The sequence below is a fragment of the Dreissena polymorpha genome, chromosome 1 (genome assembly GCF_020536995.1).
Source record: "Dreissena polymorpha isolate Duluth1 chromosome 1, UMN_Dpol_1.0, whole genome shotgun sequence".
In the NCBI taxonomy this organism is placed as follows: domain Eukaryota; kingdom Metazoa; phylum Mollusca; class Bivalvia; order Myida; family Dreissenidae; genus Dreissena; species Dreissena polymorpha.
The window spans coordinates 54,048,827-54,065,857 of NC_068355.1; the positions used below are offsets into that span (position 1 = coordinate 54,048,827).

Here is a 17,031-nt window from a genome sequence, read left to right on the forward strand (position 1 = left end):
GTGGCGCGTTATACAATCGCATCCTTAAAGAGGCCTTTTCAAGTTTTGGTAAATTGACAAAATAAAAAAAAATGTTTCAGATTTGCACATTTTCGTTGCAGTTATGTTATTTGTGAGGAAACAGTACTCTTTTGACGATTTTAAAACCTGAAAATTATAAAGCGTTGCAACGCGAAACGATTGAATAATTTGGAGAGTTATGTTGTTGTCGTTATATTGTGTGATACTACGACAATTGATTATATAAAGTATAAAATACATCACTCATTGTATGAGCACGGATGGTCGAGTGGTCTAAGCGATAGAGTTTTACTCCAGGGGTCAGTGGTTCGAGCCCAGTTGAGGGTTACTTTGATTTCTTTCTTTCAGTTTAATCTTGTTTTTTTTTTTTACTGGAGCTTTTTAGATCCACTGTTTACTCTTTCACGAGAGGGAAACGACGTGTTTCGTGTTTGACTCGAATGTGTGTGGCTCAAAGGGCAAAGTAACGAGTATAATTGAAAGTTCTAAGGTTTAACACACATTCTTAACATGGGCTCGAAATGTTGGCGAATGGCATATATACATGTAAATATATTGTGTTGTCCTTTACCGAAATCATTTGATATTTTCTACCTTTACTGCATTTGCTGCCGTAGTTCATTTACCACAGCTGGGTTGATTGTAGAACGACATGTTGGTCAGCTGCGAACATGTGCCAATTATTAATTGTGTTCCAAAAAAGTAAACAAAGATGAAATAACACAAAGACCATATTTCTCGAAACTCCATTTATTAAAACTGAGATAGTAACATGACCATAACATTTTATGAACAGTTAACTGCAGCATTTGCATCACATACGCAATGACCTGCTTGAGAGCAATCGGAGTTGCCGAGAACGTGCATCCTATTGTCGCCCTGATATTGAATGATAGAGCACGAACTGTTCGCAACGCCTGAATGATCGACCCACAGAGACGTAAACCCGGTGTCGGGAGGTGGCAGTGTGTCAGGGAAAGAGAGAACCACACGCAAGGAAGCAAGCGTTGCGTTTTTTCTTCCGGTGACGCTCGAACATATCGTGTGACACTGCGAATAGTTGCCTGTGGCTGATGTTATGCGAAGTATGTTGCGGCTATTTTTTGTTGCAAACCATTGGTCGAATTCTTTTTAAAAAGAAACGGAAAGCCTTCATTGAAACCTTTTCAACATATCTTATACTATGCATATATTACATTACAATGTATCTCACAATCTCGGATTAAACAATTCACACATTTTGATCCTTGTTTTCACAAAATATAATTGTTACATAAAATGCGTCACAATAATACAAGAACATTTTGAGCGTACACGTATATTTGGTTACCTGAAGATTTGTGATGTGTTCTTTCGCATATCAAGAACGACTGAAGAGGACAACGCGACATGTCAGTTTCCTTGACGACATTGATCTTTCCCATTGAATTTTGGATGTATCGACATGCCTCTGAACCACTGTCTGAAATATTTTTTTTGTATTCGCATACCCAATTATATGCAGAATATAAAGAGGATACAATAACGTACATATACGTCTTTCTATCATTGTCTGACGTTGCTGTCGAAAACAATCTTATTTAATTTGTTCTGATTTTACTATTAATAAAAGAAATCGAATTCATGTTCATGGATGTGTTGGTTGCTCCAAAAAATGTATAATCAATCATATCAAACCCTATAGTCCTATTGACTTTCCATAACTGTTCCTTTCCCAAATTATCTCATACATCGGCGTTGAGAAAAACAGCTTTTTGGCAGGTTTTCGTAAAAACGCAGACTACATTTTACAATTATATTGTGAATTTCGGTATCATAATGAATTATTGGGTGTTATTTTTACTTTTTATCAAATACAGCTCCGACGGAATCATCTGGGACGTGAATTGACAGCCGTCTAGCTTGTCCTTGATCTGCTGATCAGACATACGGTTAAACTCTGGAAGTTCAGCGCCTTTGAAGATGCACTTTTCTGATGATATGGATCTAAAAACTTTTTCCGGGTCAGTCACAAGGAAAGCTGAGTTGTCGCAAAAAATCCAAACATTTCCCGTCGTTATTTGCGCTTTACACATCGACGTTGCATTTTCTGCAAGAAAAAAAACAACACGCGAACTTAATGAAAGATCAGGTAACACGTAATCGATATGCGAGGCAAACGTAATTGAGGCGTTTTTGATGATTGTATTCGGAATGTTTTTGGACAAGTGCACATGACATAGAGAATCTTATTTATCCATCGCTATGTATACACTATCTAGCTAACTTGCATAACGGCTTAAAGATTCGTTCATGTGGCCACTGTAATATTGTCTATTATTTAAGGTTGTACATGCTCACCGGAACACTTTGCAAGATTGCACGTCTCGTTCATTATATCCTGTCCAGTGCACGGTGATGGATACAAACTGGTGTCATTACATGGGCTTGGATACAAACTTGTGCCATTGCACGGACTTGGATACGAACTGGTGTCATTGCACGACCGTTGCCTAGTTCTGGCTGCTTCCCCACAGGTGCTACTACAAGAGCTCCACTGTTCCCACGGCAACCAAGAATAAGCTTCTGTAAAAATAGCATTGTATGAAAGTGCTGTATTAAAAAATATATTCTTTTCTGCTACGGCTATATAGTGTAATTCGTTGGATTGATATCGTACACAAGTCGACGAAGTTTTCATTGAAATTTATTTTGCTAATTAATGCAACACTTTCAAACTCCATAAAATAATCAAATCAACAAGCTACATGCTAGGACCCAAACGAGACAGACAAGAAAACGAATGTGATCTCTCTCTGGCTGTCTGATGTATACAGTCCTGAACTATAGACGTGATTTGATCAATAAACATTCGACGGCAACGTGTGCAAAAATATTCCGACAAAAACGGGTGCAAAAGGACGTGCATGTGTAGACAGTTACAACAGAAATATAACGAATGAAACATTATTATAACGTATACATACGAAATAAAATTTCCGTATACAAATATGTCTGACGGCTTCACCGCTATAACAACTCATTCAATGTTGTGGCGAAATAAATAGGAAATATAACAATAAAAATGGCAAACACTAATTGACAATGGAGTTTGGGACCTGAATGAAATTATTTTTAAATTTCCACGATTTATACATGTATCTATTCATTTAATATTTATCAAAAGTAGGTAACTGCGTCACATCTAGAAAATGCTCTTAACATTTAATTTGAACAATGGTTCTTAAGTTAATTTTCGTGCCAACATTTTTATATTGCTTACATAAGTGAAAAGGCGCTTGTCGATTTAATAAAACAAGCATTCATGTTTTTGATAATTTTGCAAATTAAATTTTGCCTTACTACGATTTATCTAAATTATATTTTGTTTTCAAATATGATAGCTGGTGCCTCAGCTACTAACCCGGACAATGTGTAAAACCACATGTCTCGTTCATCATGTCATGCCCAGGACACGGAGCCATATAAGAAGCGCTATCGTTACAAGACCGTTGTCTTGTTCTAGTGGCAAGGCCGCATGTTGCATCGCATGAGCTCCATTGTTCCCATGGCTGCCAATTTCCGACAGCTTTGAAACACATATTAGATTATACAGTACAAGCGCAAACCCACGTTTAAAGATTTGACAAACTGAATAGTTTACGAAGAGTTATGAAAACCTTTATTTTGAATTTATGGGACCGTTGTTTTACAAGCATTACAATAAACATATGCCCGTTCAATTTATACTTAGTTTAGTTAAAACTTAGTTTAAACGTATCACATCAAATATGCATGGGATAGGGTAATGCTTTTGAAAAATTATCTGGATCCTCTCCCAGATAATTATATAACATAAATTGCTAAAATACATTATTTATAGTTCAACAACGCAATCGGTTAGTGTAACATATACATAGAATAATAAACATGAAGGTAGGTAAACAATTGTTTAGTTATTGAGAATGGTTATCTTTTATTGTATGTATGTTATTTAAGGCTTCAAAACCTTCTGCATGTGCACATTGTTGCATTTCGCACGTTTTTGCCACTGCGGAAGACCCATTGCACGAGGAGCCGTGCATGAACTCAACTGGGTAGATACACTGTCGAGTCCGTAGTGACGTACCGCCTCCACATGTGACGGTACAGGGCGTCCACTCTGACCACTCTGACCAATTTCCATCAACTATGCGATAGTACATTTTGTATATGATATTTTAACATAATAATATTAATAATAATAATCTCTTTATTTTCTGAAGGTAACTCATTAAGACAACACATTGATACAAAGTTATGCAAACAGTTTAACAATGGCAATCTTATTTTCAATGAGGCCTTCAAACAACTATGGTATGTATAATGCATTTCTGCATTATCATGAGAAACATGTAGTCTTTGACGAACATAAGAGTATTGTAACAGTGTTATAGAAATGTCATAAAAAGCAACTCTATTAAATGACTTCTCTTAAATTATTAATTTCTCTTTCAATATTGAAATGATCTCGAGGAACAATAATTTATTTACATTAAGTTTGTAAGAATATCAATTTCTTGTTGATTACATTTTCCCATATGCACACACTCTCACACAGACACACATACACACATACCTATACACACACATACAATTACCATATCTTAATTATCACGACTAATAACAATATCAAGAAGTTAACACGAACTGCCGCGTACTTAATTGTACAAAGTCAGAGTTTACAAACGTGAAATACATTCTTGTTAAAAATAGTATACGATTGATAGAAAGTGGCTGATATACACAAATATTAAAATTACAGAAAACAACATTCATGACCCGTGTCTACAATATCATATGAAATCACACAACTGTTATGACGAATAGCCTGCACCTCCATCCGAAATAAATAGTTTGAAAAAGCAATATGTATATATTTGTTTGCAGAATTTAAATCTACAGTAATCATTACGACACTTTTGGAGTATTTGACTTTTGAATAGGAAATGAAATATAAAAAATAATGTTACTACGCGTGAGACTCATTCGGCGCCTCAATAAGAAAATATTTCTTAAGCCTATGTTTGAAAGTGGTGAGAGTGAGAGATCGTCGAATACGTACCGGTATGTGGTTCCATATTTCCATACCAGAGTAACTGAACGACTTTTTTAAAAGGTTTGAGTGAGGTGTATACGCCTGAACAGTGATAATTTCGAAACAAGTTTAGAACAAGTTTTTATCAACACGGGCCTTCCATTTTAAATGTTTATCAATATGGATACCTAGAAGTTTTTGGGTTGCTACAAGTTTTATTTTTTAGTTATTTACAAACAAATATAGTATATTAGTCTAGTAAATTTACACCAAGATATGGTGTTTCATGGACATGGGCAAACGGCACATAATTGTCATGAAGTAAAGGACAAACGACGCATAATTGCCGTGAAGTAATGGACCAACGACGCATACTTGTCGTTAATGAATTGGAAAATTGATATAATTGTATCATGCACGCGAAGATCTGATATATCTTATTTATGATTTTAGTAAAACATTTCAATAGCATATATCCAAGGAGGATCATGTGAACATGAATAAAACACACGAAAAGCAATAACAAAAACAACGTACTTGAACATGATCCGATGCGCGGTCGTAGGGTTTCCCATGGCAACGAGAGACACCTTTGGTTGTCAGCAAGGAGACAGCAGGCGCGCGTGGCATCCTCGTAACCTGGCACGCACGTGGTTTGGCAAGCTGCGTCTTGCTCCCAAGAGGACCATTCTAGACACATGGGGACATGATGATACAAAGCCAGAGTCGTTGTATTGCAAAACAGTTTATGGTCATGTTTGTGTCACAAAGTCATGATTTAAAGAAAAGTGTGTCTATCAGGCCATTTACACTTAAGTATGATTGGCCTGATAAACACACTTATAGGTTTATTTGAATCGTATTCAGCTTCTATAAACACTATCACCACATCATACGAGAATGCTGAGTTTCAATTCCAATAGAATGTTTGCACAATACTTTTCGAACAAGTGTACATTACGTGTGCATCATTATTTTATCCTGCTGCAAGTCTCAACTTACGCGTCGATGATGGACTTTTGCCGTCAATAAGAAACCGTCGCTGAGTACCTGCCTTGATGATAATATTTTCCTCATTCTTTGTTGAATAACTTGCGTCTAAATAAAGATGAAAACGTACAATTACCGATATATTCCCGGAACCAAAATGTGAAACTGACGTTAGTGCTTGGCCTTTTTATGACACATAAACTAGCATCGATTTAAATATCTGTAAAATCCTCTTAGAAATATTGAAGAAGGAGTCTGATTTGCTCTAAGAAATGTCACATGTTCAAAATTAGGCCAGGTGCGTAACAGTAACGTGTTATTTCTGCAGTTTTGATTTACGTTCCTGTATACACCGGTACTTAATGATTCGTCAAAAGAAGAAGCTTTACTCAAATAATGCAAGAAAACATGCAACCACACATAATTTTATGTCATAAAATAACGTACTTATAGGACCTAAAATAGCCCAAACTACCGCAAGGATATTCAGGCAATCTGAAAATAAAACGAAGTTTTTTTTAAATCAGATATTATAATAAATATTGAGCACAAGTAACAGTTTATCTTCGTATAAAGTAAAACTCGAATACATTCTGTCGCTAGATGTAGAAGTTCAAGTATCACAAGTTTATTGCAAATACTTACAAATACATCTAATTCCGCTCAATATGACTTACTAACATTCTTACACGCTATCCCCTAATTTTCTTATGGACAAATAACACAATTACATGTAAATATGTACGACCAGTTGAAAAAACAACCAGAATGGGCTAAAAATCTTAGCAAATCATCGGAAATATATTTCTCGTTTTATTGCAGAAGCCTATTTTTATAATGAAATAAGCCCTTAAGTATCGGTCAATAAACATATCTATGTAGATCTACTCCGGTATTCACGAAGCATCTTCATTTCAACGTACAGGAATTCCTCTTAAAATCATAGGATTCTTTAATTCTATTGCAATGCCGTTTTAAGATTTTTAAACTTTGACACATTTCAAACATGTTAATATTACGAAGTGCTGGGTTACAACTGTCAAACAATTTTCCACTAACGCCACGATTAGCAAGACGTAACTGATTGCGGTCTTTCTCTGAGATTTTTGGTTAGTTCTTGAACGAAGTGATAAGTTATCATACGTTTACCAAGAATAAATGCGCTCCTTAGCGATATGGTACGATTTTTGATGCGATACCTTTCACGATTGTATTGATTGCTTTAACTTTAAGAGCCTAAACTGTTCCCGAAATATATAAAAACAGCGGAATGGACTATCGACTTCAATGTTTGAGAAAGCAGCATATCTTACCAGGACGTGACGCCTTTAAATTTTTACTGCGATCGCCACGAGGTGCAAGTACAAATACATAATATTTCAGTAACGATACCATACAAGCTCACCCGATCTGACACTTTTATTTCTCAATTAAAAATTTAGCGCAGTTTATTTAAAACATATTTTCCATGATTAACACGATACATATGCAAGATTGCATTGACAATTACTGGCAATAACTGATGAAGTTTGAAAGTATCACCACGATATGCTTACAATCAAAACCACGATTTCAATTGTGGTGCTAATAAAGAACGGACGTAGTATAAAGTTTTAATATTGTACTGTGTTTACTAAGATCACATTGGATATCTTGTAGAAATTTTGTCAGAACTGCTAAAGTTAGGGAGCTTTTTGAATGCCAGCTCTTTTGTTTTGCTAATGCCCTCGTGGTTCAATTACTAGAACATTAGCACGATAACATCAACATATAGCTCTATTAAAAAACATAATACTATAACATGAACATTATTAACATTAAAAAAAAAACAACAACTTATGTACATAAACGTGTAGAATAGTGTACTTACCGTTGCAAAAATGGTATTTATTTGCAAACATCACAAATGTTTCAATGGGATCGTGTCCATATTATTAGAACAATAACTTTCTATAACTGTCGAAATAACACATAAGTTTGCAATGGACACGTTGAACACTGCAGTATTTATCATTAACCTCAATGCCTTATCATAGTTTCTAACCTCCGCTAATTAAAATCAACAAGTCGGTGCCTTCATATCTTTCGTACACTAAAATCGCATTTGGCTGTGTACATTAAGACGTTTTTGTATGCGTTTTATTTAATTTGTTTTTACTACGAATTAAATTAGTTAAATACTTGTTTTTGTAATATTAACTCTTTCAGTGCTGGAACCGAATTTTGAAGGCCTTTGCAAACAGTTTGGGTCCAGATGAGACGCCACAGAACGTGGCGTCTCATCTGGATCCAAACTGTTTGCTATTCTGATAGTATTCTTTGAAAAACAATCGAAGAAAATGCTAATTTTAGAAATTCAGCAGACGACATTTTAGCAGACGACAAATTTCCCAGCATGCAAAGGGTTAAGAAATAATCCTTGTTTTGACAGATGAATACTCTGATTCTTTTGATAATGAATTGTAATTGACTGAAATGGGACGCAACAAATGAACGTTTGCTCGATTAAGACGGAGCTACTTCTTCAACTTCATTATCATATTTCTATCTAAACTTCCGAATAGCAATAAGCTGGTTATCGAGGTTTGATTGCGGCTATTTCTGTTATATAATCGACTATGTCACGGCCGTTAATCACGGGCGTCGCCTCTTTTTGCGATGCATTGATAAACGAGCCAATGCTACTTCCGAGGTGGCGCTAAGGACCGGGTGTTTTGAAATGTCACGGGTGATTCTATATAGTGAGTAGGTTTTATATGTTTTGTTTTGCATTATTTAAAAAATCGGACAATGCAGTGCGATTCAACGAACACTTATTCAACCACACATGTACAGAAACATATTATTACAACCCATTTGGAAATGTGATGACCTAAATAAGTTGTGGCATGGTGAAGTTTTTAACAGAAAATCGATGTATTTTGGCGGTGTGACGAGCAAATTATTTACCCAACAAAATCGCTTAAACATCAAACCATTGCTTTGAACACATATAAGTTGTCCCATACACAAAACATTGGCATCTTGTCGATCTAATAGATTATTTGGTATTGTTCCAAAAGAGATGGAGCCTATGCCAAGGAGGTGGCGCTAATGACAGGAGGTGGCGCCAATTCACATTTTCAGCTATTTTAAATTTCTGTGCCGACCATACACTTTTTGTGTCGAATTCCAGGTTGACTGTTCGATGATTTTTTCTTAATTCGATCATAATGAAATATAATAAAAAAGTTAAGTCTCCATAATTATGAAGAAACGTGCGTTGCAAAGAGATTTTGCAGATTTCTGTCATTGAATGTATTATAAAACTGGAAAGAAACTCGAGTGTAATACATAAAGGTTCACGATTAAAACTGGAGCTATCCTTATGATTTGCATATGTTAGTAGGAACAAACGACATATTTTAGGCTAATTAAGATTCGTGGACATTTGTATTTTAGTGAATTAAACGATTTGAATATGGGAAAAAACTTATCGTTTCAAGCAGACGTAACAACTTTTAATTATTTCGTAAATTATGTTATTGTATAAAAACATTTGTTATAGAAAACATTATTTGAGACTGGAGAGAAGTTAGTTATTTGATTTATTGAATATTACACATTTTTCGTTTATATCGTACCATATGTTTTTTAGGTTTAACTTTATGGACTTTATAATTGAGTTGGTTACTTATATATTAACATATCTACGTCTTGTTTTTTTTATAGAATGTGCGTATATTCAGTATAGATTTTTGTTTAAGTATTTACGATGACAAATTTAAAGAAATAGTAAAAAGGAAAATATATATATCTTATGTAAGTCATGTAATAATTCATATATCGTTCATTAGCGCCACCTCATGTCCTTGCATGTGTTTTTGAATGCAACAACTAATATATGTTAAACACAATCGTTTGATGTCGTTCGCGAATTTGTGGGCATGCAATTTGCTCGTCAAACAGGCAAAAGACATCGGTTTGCTTTCAAAAACTCCACCATGCCACAACTGTTTAAGGTCCTCACGTTCACATATGGGTTTGATTGTATGTTTATGTAGATTTGTGGGTGAATTAATTTTCGCTGAATCGCACTGCATTTCCCCATTTTTAAAATAATGCGAAATGTGTTGGTAAACATATAAAACATATTCACCCTGAAGAATTATGCGTGAAATTGCAATACATCCGGTCCTTAGCCCCACCTCGGAAGTAGCATTGGTTTATTTAGTAATGCATCGCAGAAAAGAGGTGGCGCCCGTGATTAACGGCCGTGTATATTAACAGTTTGAGTTTCTAGCCAGCTAATATACTTAACGGCATTTCTAATGCAACCCTTTTATTATTCTTCTTCCTTATAACAGGGTCAAAACATCAACCTGATATTACGCATATTGATATTGTAAAACGTTTACACAAAGTTGCATTAGCATCATTTTTCCATGACGTTACGAAACTTCTAGACCACGTGCGGGGTGGCTTCCTTGTGCTGCTTTTGCAAATGGAAGTAAGCGAGTATGCGAACGATATTGCTTTTGTGTTGCATATTTTTTTTTCGTAGGACAATTTGATCGAAGAACAAATATTTGTTTTAATATTTTATAAAACGGTGATTGTAGACTGACAACTCGTGCAAAGCAGCCATATAGTTGAACGCAAGTTCGCATCGCACGTGAAACGCGTTTATTACATAAGAATCACATAAACTAATATTTACTCTGCCATTACAACGATTATACCCAAGATATATGAAACGTTTCTGTGACGAGTTAAACATAAAGGCTACCGGACTTGAACGGAACGTATTCATGAATGGATGAATATTCCTTCGGCATTCAGCTGATATCACTTGTTCTCGATGAATAAAAAGATGTAGAAAACGCACGTGCCTGTTGAAACAGGGGACGACCAATGCTCATGACCGTGTGGGGCAAGGCTCACAGGCTGGTAGTTATACGGAAAGTCACTGCCAAGCTCTGTCACGGTGTATCAAGATTTATAATGCATTAAACATAAGAAACAAGCATGTGATCTGCATGAAGTACAAAGCCTATTATAAAAAGTTCAAAGCCTATTCTAAGACACGTGCTAATGGTCGTAAGGGGTAAGACTCACAGGCTGGTTGCTAAATGAAAAGAGACTGCCAAGCTCTATCGCAGTGATATGAAGATTTATTATGCATTTAACCTCAGTAACACACGTGTGATCTGAATGAAGTACAAAGCCTATTCTAAGAAGTTTAAAGCCTATTCTAAGACACGTGCTCATGGCCGTGAGGGGAAAGGCTCACAGACTGGTTGTTAAATGAAAAGAGACTGCCAAGCTCTATCACAGTAATATCAAGATTTATAATGCATTAAACCTAAGAAACAAAAGTGTGATCTGAACGAAGTACGTTCTGTGATCCATTATTTATAATTGAACATATTTTACCTTTCAACAAATTGCATTAGTGTTTAGAATGGATATCACGGTATTGTTTTTACTGCTTTCGTTGTTATCGTTGCAACAATAGACATAATCACTATATAAATGCATATGGACCTCTATTCACGTTTTAATGTCATGTTTATTATTGATATTATATGTACATCATCGCACCAACCACATTTACTGTTCAGAATAGTTTGTAGTTGTAGTGATCATCTCACATAACTAGATTTCTTTATCACTTGGCATATGCTTTTGTATGGTGCCTTCATTGTTCATTTTTTGTACAGTTCCCATTTGGGATTACACATTTACCAAAAAGTTTGTTTAAACATATTTTTCATTTCACATTACATAGTAGAATATGTAAGCGGATCGTTTCTACAATGTTCACGATGTCACCTGTGGTGCTGGAATATCGCAGAGGACACGGGAGCTCAAATTCACTGACATGGTGCAACAAGAAGAATATTGTTATGATATCGCGGTCGATTATACAATGCGTCAAAATGAATCATGTCCATATATCAAATGTTAACTTGTATGTCACTCCGTATTTTGACTAAACATATAAAGAGAAAAAATACATTGTTTTTGTATATATCCTCCAAACCAATAGGTTATCAATACACGCATTATTTGAAATAGTGTCCGAAATAACATTTTATTTCTGGGTAAGACACGGTAAACTGAGTAGACTGAAATAAAACTGACAATATTGGTCCATTGCTTTATATAAAATAAATTGAATTCAAGGCATGTGACACAATGTAATATTGTTATTGTTTCGTATTATTACGTATAGTCACTACTCTGCTCATTTTAATCGGTTTGTCTTGGAGTGGAGATCTTGGACATGCGGTGGTGGCATCCATATACGAGATAGGTACTGCACTTTTCCTAAAGACGGATTACTAACAAAACCGTGCAGCTATCTTTAGATATTGTTAGCAAGCTTGGGTGTTTCAACTGTATTTGTAATGTACCTCATAGTGCGCCAGACAGTTGCAAGTATATTATTTCGTTTTACAAGTTTAACAAAACGTTTAGATGTTTCTTATTTGAATAGATACCCCGGTTAAACAATATAATATGATCTGAAATTAGATTAATTGCGATTAATTATGTATCTCGCGTGGGGGTTGTGTGCCTTCCAACGGGTTTATGCCGTGAAGTATTTAAATATAATTTTGTTCAAAGGCTTACAATGAAGTGATACTACGGTTTATTTTTGATTTTTAATACCATAGTTTTAATATCTATAATTAACATACTGCCATTTGGTGATATACCGTTTCAGAGAACGGCGTTTGTTCTGCTTAGAAATAGTGTTTGGCAAACGATGAGACTTGTACCGATGGGACCAAGAATCGAACCATAAACTACAAGTACACACCAGACCAGAAGAAATAATAGGCATGGTCCCAACAATGAAAACAAAGTTTTTCTAAACGCCGACACGATACTCCCTAGTAAACCGATGCATTCTATTTAGGAATAAATATACGGGATATCAAGGGCCAACGTTGTGGGACAAACTTCCATTCAATACGCTGCTTTCACAAGTTGATCCTATTTAAATTTTATTTTTTGTTATCTACATCTTCTATATGATCAATGCGATATCTACTACTGTTCAAATGGACATTAAATCAACGCAAATGTGCATTATCGGAAAAAAAAATGTATTATTATGCGGGAAATACATACATAATCATATAAAATGTAAAATCCTAATTTATTTGACTGGCGACAATGTTGGCGTAATCGTGTAGAAAACAACATATAAAGTAAAGTAACTTGGTTAAATAATGTTTCGAATCCAGGCCTACTAGATCGTGAATGCAATGGACACTTCCATGCGGTATACTAAAATGATTAACTATACTTCAAGTAAATTACTAAATTTTTCCCGCGCCGGACAAAAGGCAAAACTGCCAACTGATTATTCTTCTGCGATAAACGCATCAAATATCTTTAACATTAATGAGTCATTTCTCGATTCCAAAATGAAAAAATACCTGATTTCCTGATTTGCATCCTAGAATATCATACCATTGATTCAATCAAATCTCTAGACAGACTGGACTCGTCTTACTGCTTCATCCAAGTGGTCAAAGAATGGTTCAGACAAATGGGTAACCTAGAAAATATATGGAGAAAGAATATAGAAAATCAAAATGTCGTCATACAGTTATAAAAATGAATTCAAGTCAAAAAATGAGACAAAACATGAAGAGAACGCAAACATGTTATCAATAATATGATTTAACTAAACATAACATTGAAAAGCTCAAATAACAGGGAAACACGACTTTGACAAAAACTCTTAGATAAATGACCCAATATTCAACAAGGACCAAATGAACTGCTTTAACTGTCAGTGGTGAGAAAGATAAGAGATGTTTAATTTGAAAATGTGGTCACGTTTGGAGATCACCTCAGTGAGTACTGACCCACCAGTCGGTAAGATGGCGTTCGTACACTAAAGTAGCATGGAAGCGTCAAAAGCGAGTATGAGTTTGGTTACTTTAATAAGTAGAGTTTTTTCTTTATTTGATTTTATTTTTTATAGAGAAACTCAAATATTTCACTTCTTATTATACAGTTTCAATTACAAATGCATGTCGATGTTTGTTTTTATCTTTACAGGCTTGTTAACATGTTTAGTATTACTGTTGTCCGGTGCTGGACGTGTCATAGCCTGTGTATGTGTTTGCACACCCAGCCATGAAGCAACACCAGTGTACAGAAAATCAGATTCGTTGTCCGAAATAGTTGGTCATATCAGTACAAACACGTGTTTGCATGGTGAATTGGTAAAGGGAAAGGATTGGCTTTTGTTGTTAGGCAGTTCGGTAAGAATGATATTATAAGCTTATTATCAGGCTGTTAGGAAGATAAGTTGACGTTGTTGCATTTAATGCTTATTATGAACCAACTTTGCGCTTTTTGTGTGGAGATGTTTCTTTTGTTGCAATAATGACTAGTTTTAGAAATGCATTAAAACACTAATTATTTTATATTAAGGTGTCTTAAGTGTGTAATTTATCTGCGTTTATCAAGGCATTTTAGGTCCTTCGATGGCATGTAATTTTTTTTGACACTTTCATTTTAAAGAGAATTCCCCTTTTATATTTTCAGTACTATTATATCAAAATAAAGAAACTGATAGCTTGCCCAAATGACCGAGTAGAAATTGAACGTAAGTAACTCTTTAGTATTCTTTAAAATTGTGAAATCCTAAGAAAGCTCCTTCTCAAACACTAACTTCCAGATCTACGGACACAAATATATATCTATAAAACGATTCGGTAAATTGTAATGGAACATCAAAGCATTAAATTACTACTAAGCTCCGTATTTAGCTGTTTGCGAGAACGGAATTATCATTAATTAAATAAGCGTCATACAAGTACGTTGATTTGCAACAGTGCGTATTGTAGTCAGTGCGTCTTCTATTTATTATCAGCAAACATTATCAGGATGCCGAAGAGAACCGAAGCAAACCACAACACTGACCATAAGCGTTTTCTGCTCGGTAATGTAATATCACGACTCTCTGACTCGAATTACTCATAAAATAAGTAATAATATTGTCGACATTTGTAACGTTAGAATTAAGAGGAAATTACAATTCGCCGAGTTTTAGTACACGTGATAGCAATACTACTACTACTAATAATAAATGCGATAATAATAGTATAGCTGTGCCTTTGTTGCTTTTATTTCAGACAGTATCAATCAAGCGCAATGTAACTTTGATGTCAACTCGTTTTGCTCATGGCGTAACGTGCACGGTCTTGATGACTTTGATTGGGTTTTGTATGGATCATCAACACCCACGGACGACACGGGGCCAGACTTCGATCATACAACACGCAATTCCTCTGGTCGCTTTTTTTTTTTTTTTTTGCAATATTTCCACGAGTTTTAATGCATATGTGTATAGCATCAACGTTATGGGCATAAAGAAATATTATTTGTTCTGAAACTGTTTATATAGGCCAAGTTCGAATCTTCGTTACGTGTGTCCAAAGACTATGTCACCGGGTCAAATTTTGTTACTACGCTAGAAGTCACATGTATGACTCAATCTGCATGAAACTTTGTTAATATTTGTATCTTGAGCATTAATTGGTCTTTGAATCTGGACAACATGCGTCAAAAACTAGGTCACAAGGCCTAATCTGAAATCAACCTTTTAACCACTGAACAAGCCACATTTATGACATAATTTTGATGAATCTTGGTCGTTTTAAAATGTTTATCTTATATGAACTTTATGATGGAATTCGTTTAAAAAAAGATTTCGCTTAAGAATTCCCGATTCTTAAATATATTGTTACGGTTGATACATTGGACGCAATATGAAACCATCTTGCCTGTCGATAATTGTATGCTGTTGAAAGTCAATTAATAACGCATATATTTAATCTTATGTATGAATTTAATCATTTTATTAATACACTTCATGAATGTTTTTTTACATAAGCAATTCACTTACGAAGTAGGTTTGAACGGAAAATATTAATTTCTGAGCATGTTTTGATGGATAGCGAAATGAATTCCAGTGGTGTTTTACGTGTTTTATGTCTTACATTTAAATTAAAACTACCGAAAATCTAAAGGATTTTTTTGTAAATTTTCTTATTAAAACCTTCTCCAAATAAAACATGTTGCGTAGACAGTGCATTCGTTAAATATATTGTACTTATAAAGGGCAGATACAAACTATGAATGCCTAAACATTATAGTGATATGTGTTTTGTATTGTTTTTTTTTAATGTCACTTAATAACACATATATTCAATCCAGGATGAATTATGAAATTTAAATTCTTTAAGTTCCTATACCATATTGACTTTCAGGATCGTACATATTCACAGAGTCAAGTGCTCCGCGAAATTTCTTCGATACAGCGTGGATTCAAAGTCCTACGATTGAGGTGACTTCAGACCCTGTGCATTGCTTCCGGTTCTGGTACCACATGTATGGATCTTCGATAGGTCGACTTAACGTCTACCAAGTTACCAACGGTGGGTTACCTGGCAAGTTTGTTTGGTCTCTTACTGGCGATCAAGGTAACTCGTGGAAAGAAGGACAAGTGCCACTTAATTCCAATCAAAGTTATTCGGTAAGAACTGCTGGAATAATTATTTGACCGTTTTCACATGTTTTATTCAGGTAATTGTCTACTTAAACGAACTGGAAAATCAAAAACATGCATGATTTCACATATATCTTTCGTAGATTCTCCTAAGTGGGGTAATAGGCAATGGCTATCAAGGCGACATTGCTGTAGATGACATTAATGTGTCGGTTGGTTATTGCGAAGTCAAACCATCCAGCGCCTCAAGGACTGACGTCAAAAACACAACAACAACACCAGGTGCATACTTTTTTAACGTACCTTTATTGCTAGAAATACACAAGCATAAATATTAGACAACGATAGTTTAACATAAAAAAGACATATTACAAACAAAAAGTATTATACAATATACATACTATATATTCACTTCTTTTTAGTAAATGGCCATTGGAGTGCG

At 35.0% G+C, this 17,031-nt stretch overlaps 2 protein-coding genes across 7 annotated transcripts in view; one reads left to right on the forward strand and one right to left on the reverse strand.

Annotated features, from left to right (window-relative positions):
• Positions 1-755: 755 nt before the first annotated feature.
• LOC127881457 (semaphorin-5A-like) overlaps positions 756-17,031 on the reverse strand; it is a 109,191-nt gene continuing 92,915 nt past the window's right edge. Inside the window, exons 1-10 of one of the 2 annotated variants that reach the window (XM_052429353.1) lie at positions 7,938-8,108; positions 6,515-6,562; positions 6,080-6,175; positions 5,615-5,767; positions 4,010-4,189; positions 3,425-3,589; positions 2,362-2,586; positions 1,865-2,110; positions 1,352-1,483; positions 756-1,148 (exon numbers count right to left, since the gene is read on the reverse strand). In XM_052429353.1, coding sequence (XP_052285313.1) covers positions 808-1,148; positions 1,352-1,483; positions 1,865-2,110; positions 2,362-2,586; positions 3,425-3,589; positions 4,010-4,189; positions 5,615-5,767; positions 6,080-6,175; positions 6,515-6,562; positions 7,938-7,968 — 1,617 coding nt within the window. In that variant the 5' untranslated portion in view covers positions 7,969-8,108 and the 3' untranslated portion in view covers positions 756-807. Of the gene's footprint in view, positions 1,149-1,351; positions 1,484-1,864; positions 2,111-2,361; positions 2,587-3,424; positions 3,590-4,009; positions 4,190-5,614; positions 5,768-6,079; positions 6,176-6,514; positions 6,563-7,937; positions 8,109-17,031 lie in introns of those variants that run through there. The other variant, XM_052429361.1, reaches the window with a different exon arrangement.
• LOC127881428 (properdin-like) overlaps positions 13,884-17,031 on the forward strand; it is a 35,631-nt gene continuing 32,483 nt past the window's right edge. For all 5 annotated transcript variants that reach the window (XM_052429323.1, XM_052429339.1, XM_052429343.1 and 2 more), the window contains exons 1-7: positions 13,884-14,017; positions 14,132-14,337; positions 14,624-14,684; positions 14,952-15,020; positions 15,214-15,372; positions 16,351-16,616; positions 16,733-16,871. In XM_052429323.1, the coding sequence (XP_052285283.1) occupies positions 13,975-14,017; positions 14,132-14,337; positions 14,624-14,684; positions 14,952-15,020; positions 15,214-15,372; positions 16,351-16,616; positions 16,733-16,871 (943 nt within the window). In that variant the 5' untranslated portion in view covers positions 13,884-13,974. The remainder of the gene's footprint in view (positions 14,018-14,131; positions 14,338-14,623; positions 14,685-14,951; positions 15,021-15,213; positions 15,373-16,350; positions 16,617-16,732; positions 16,872-17,031) is intronic.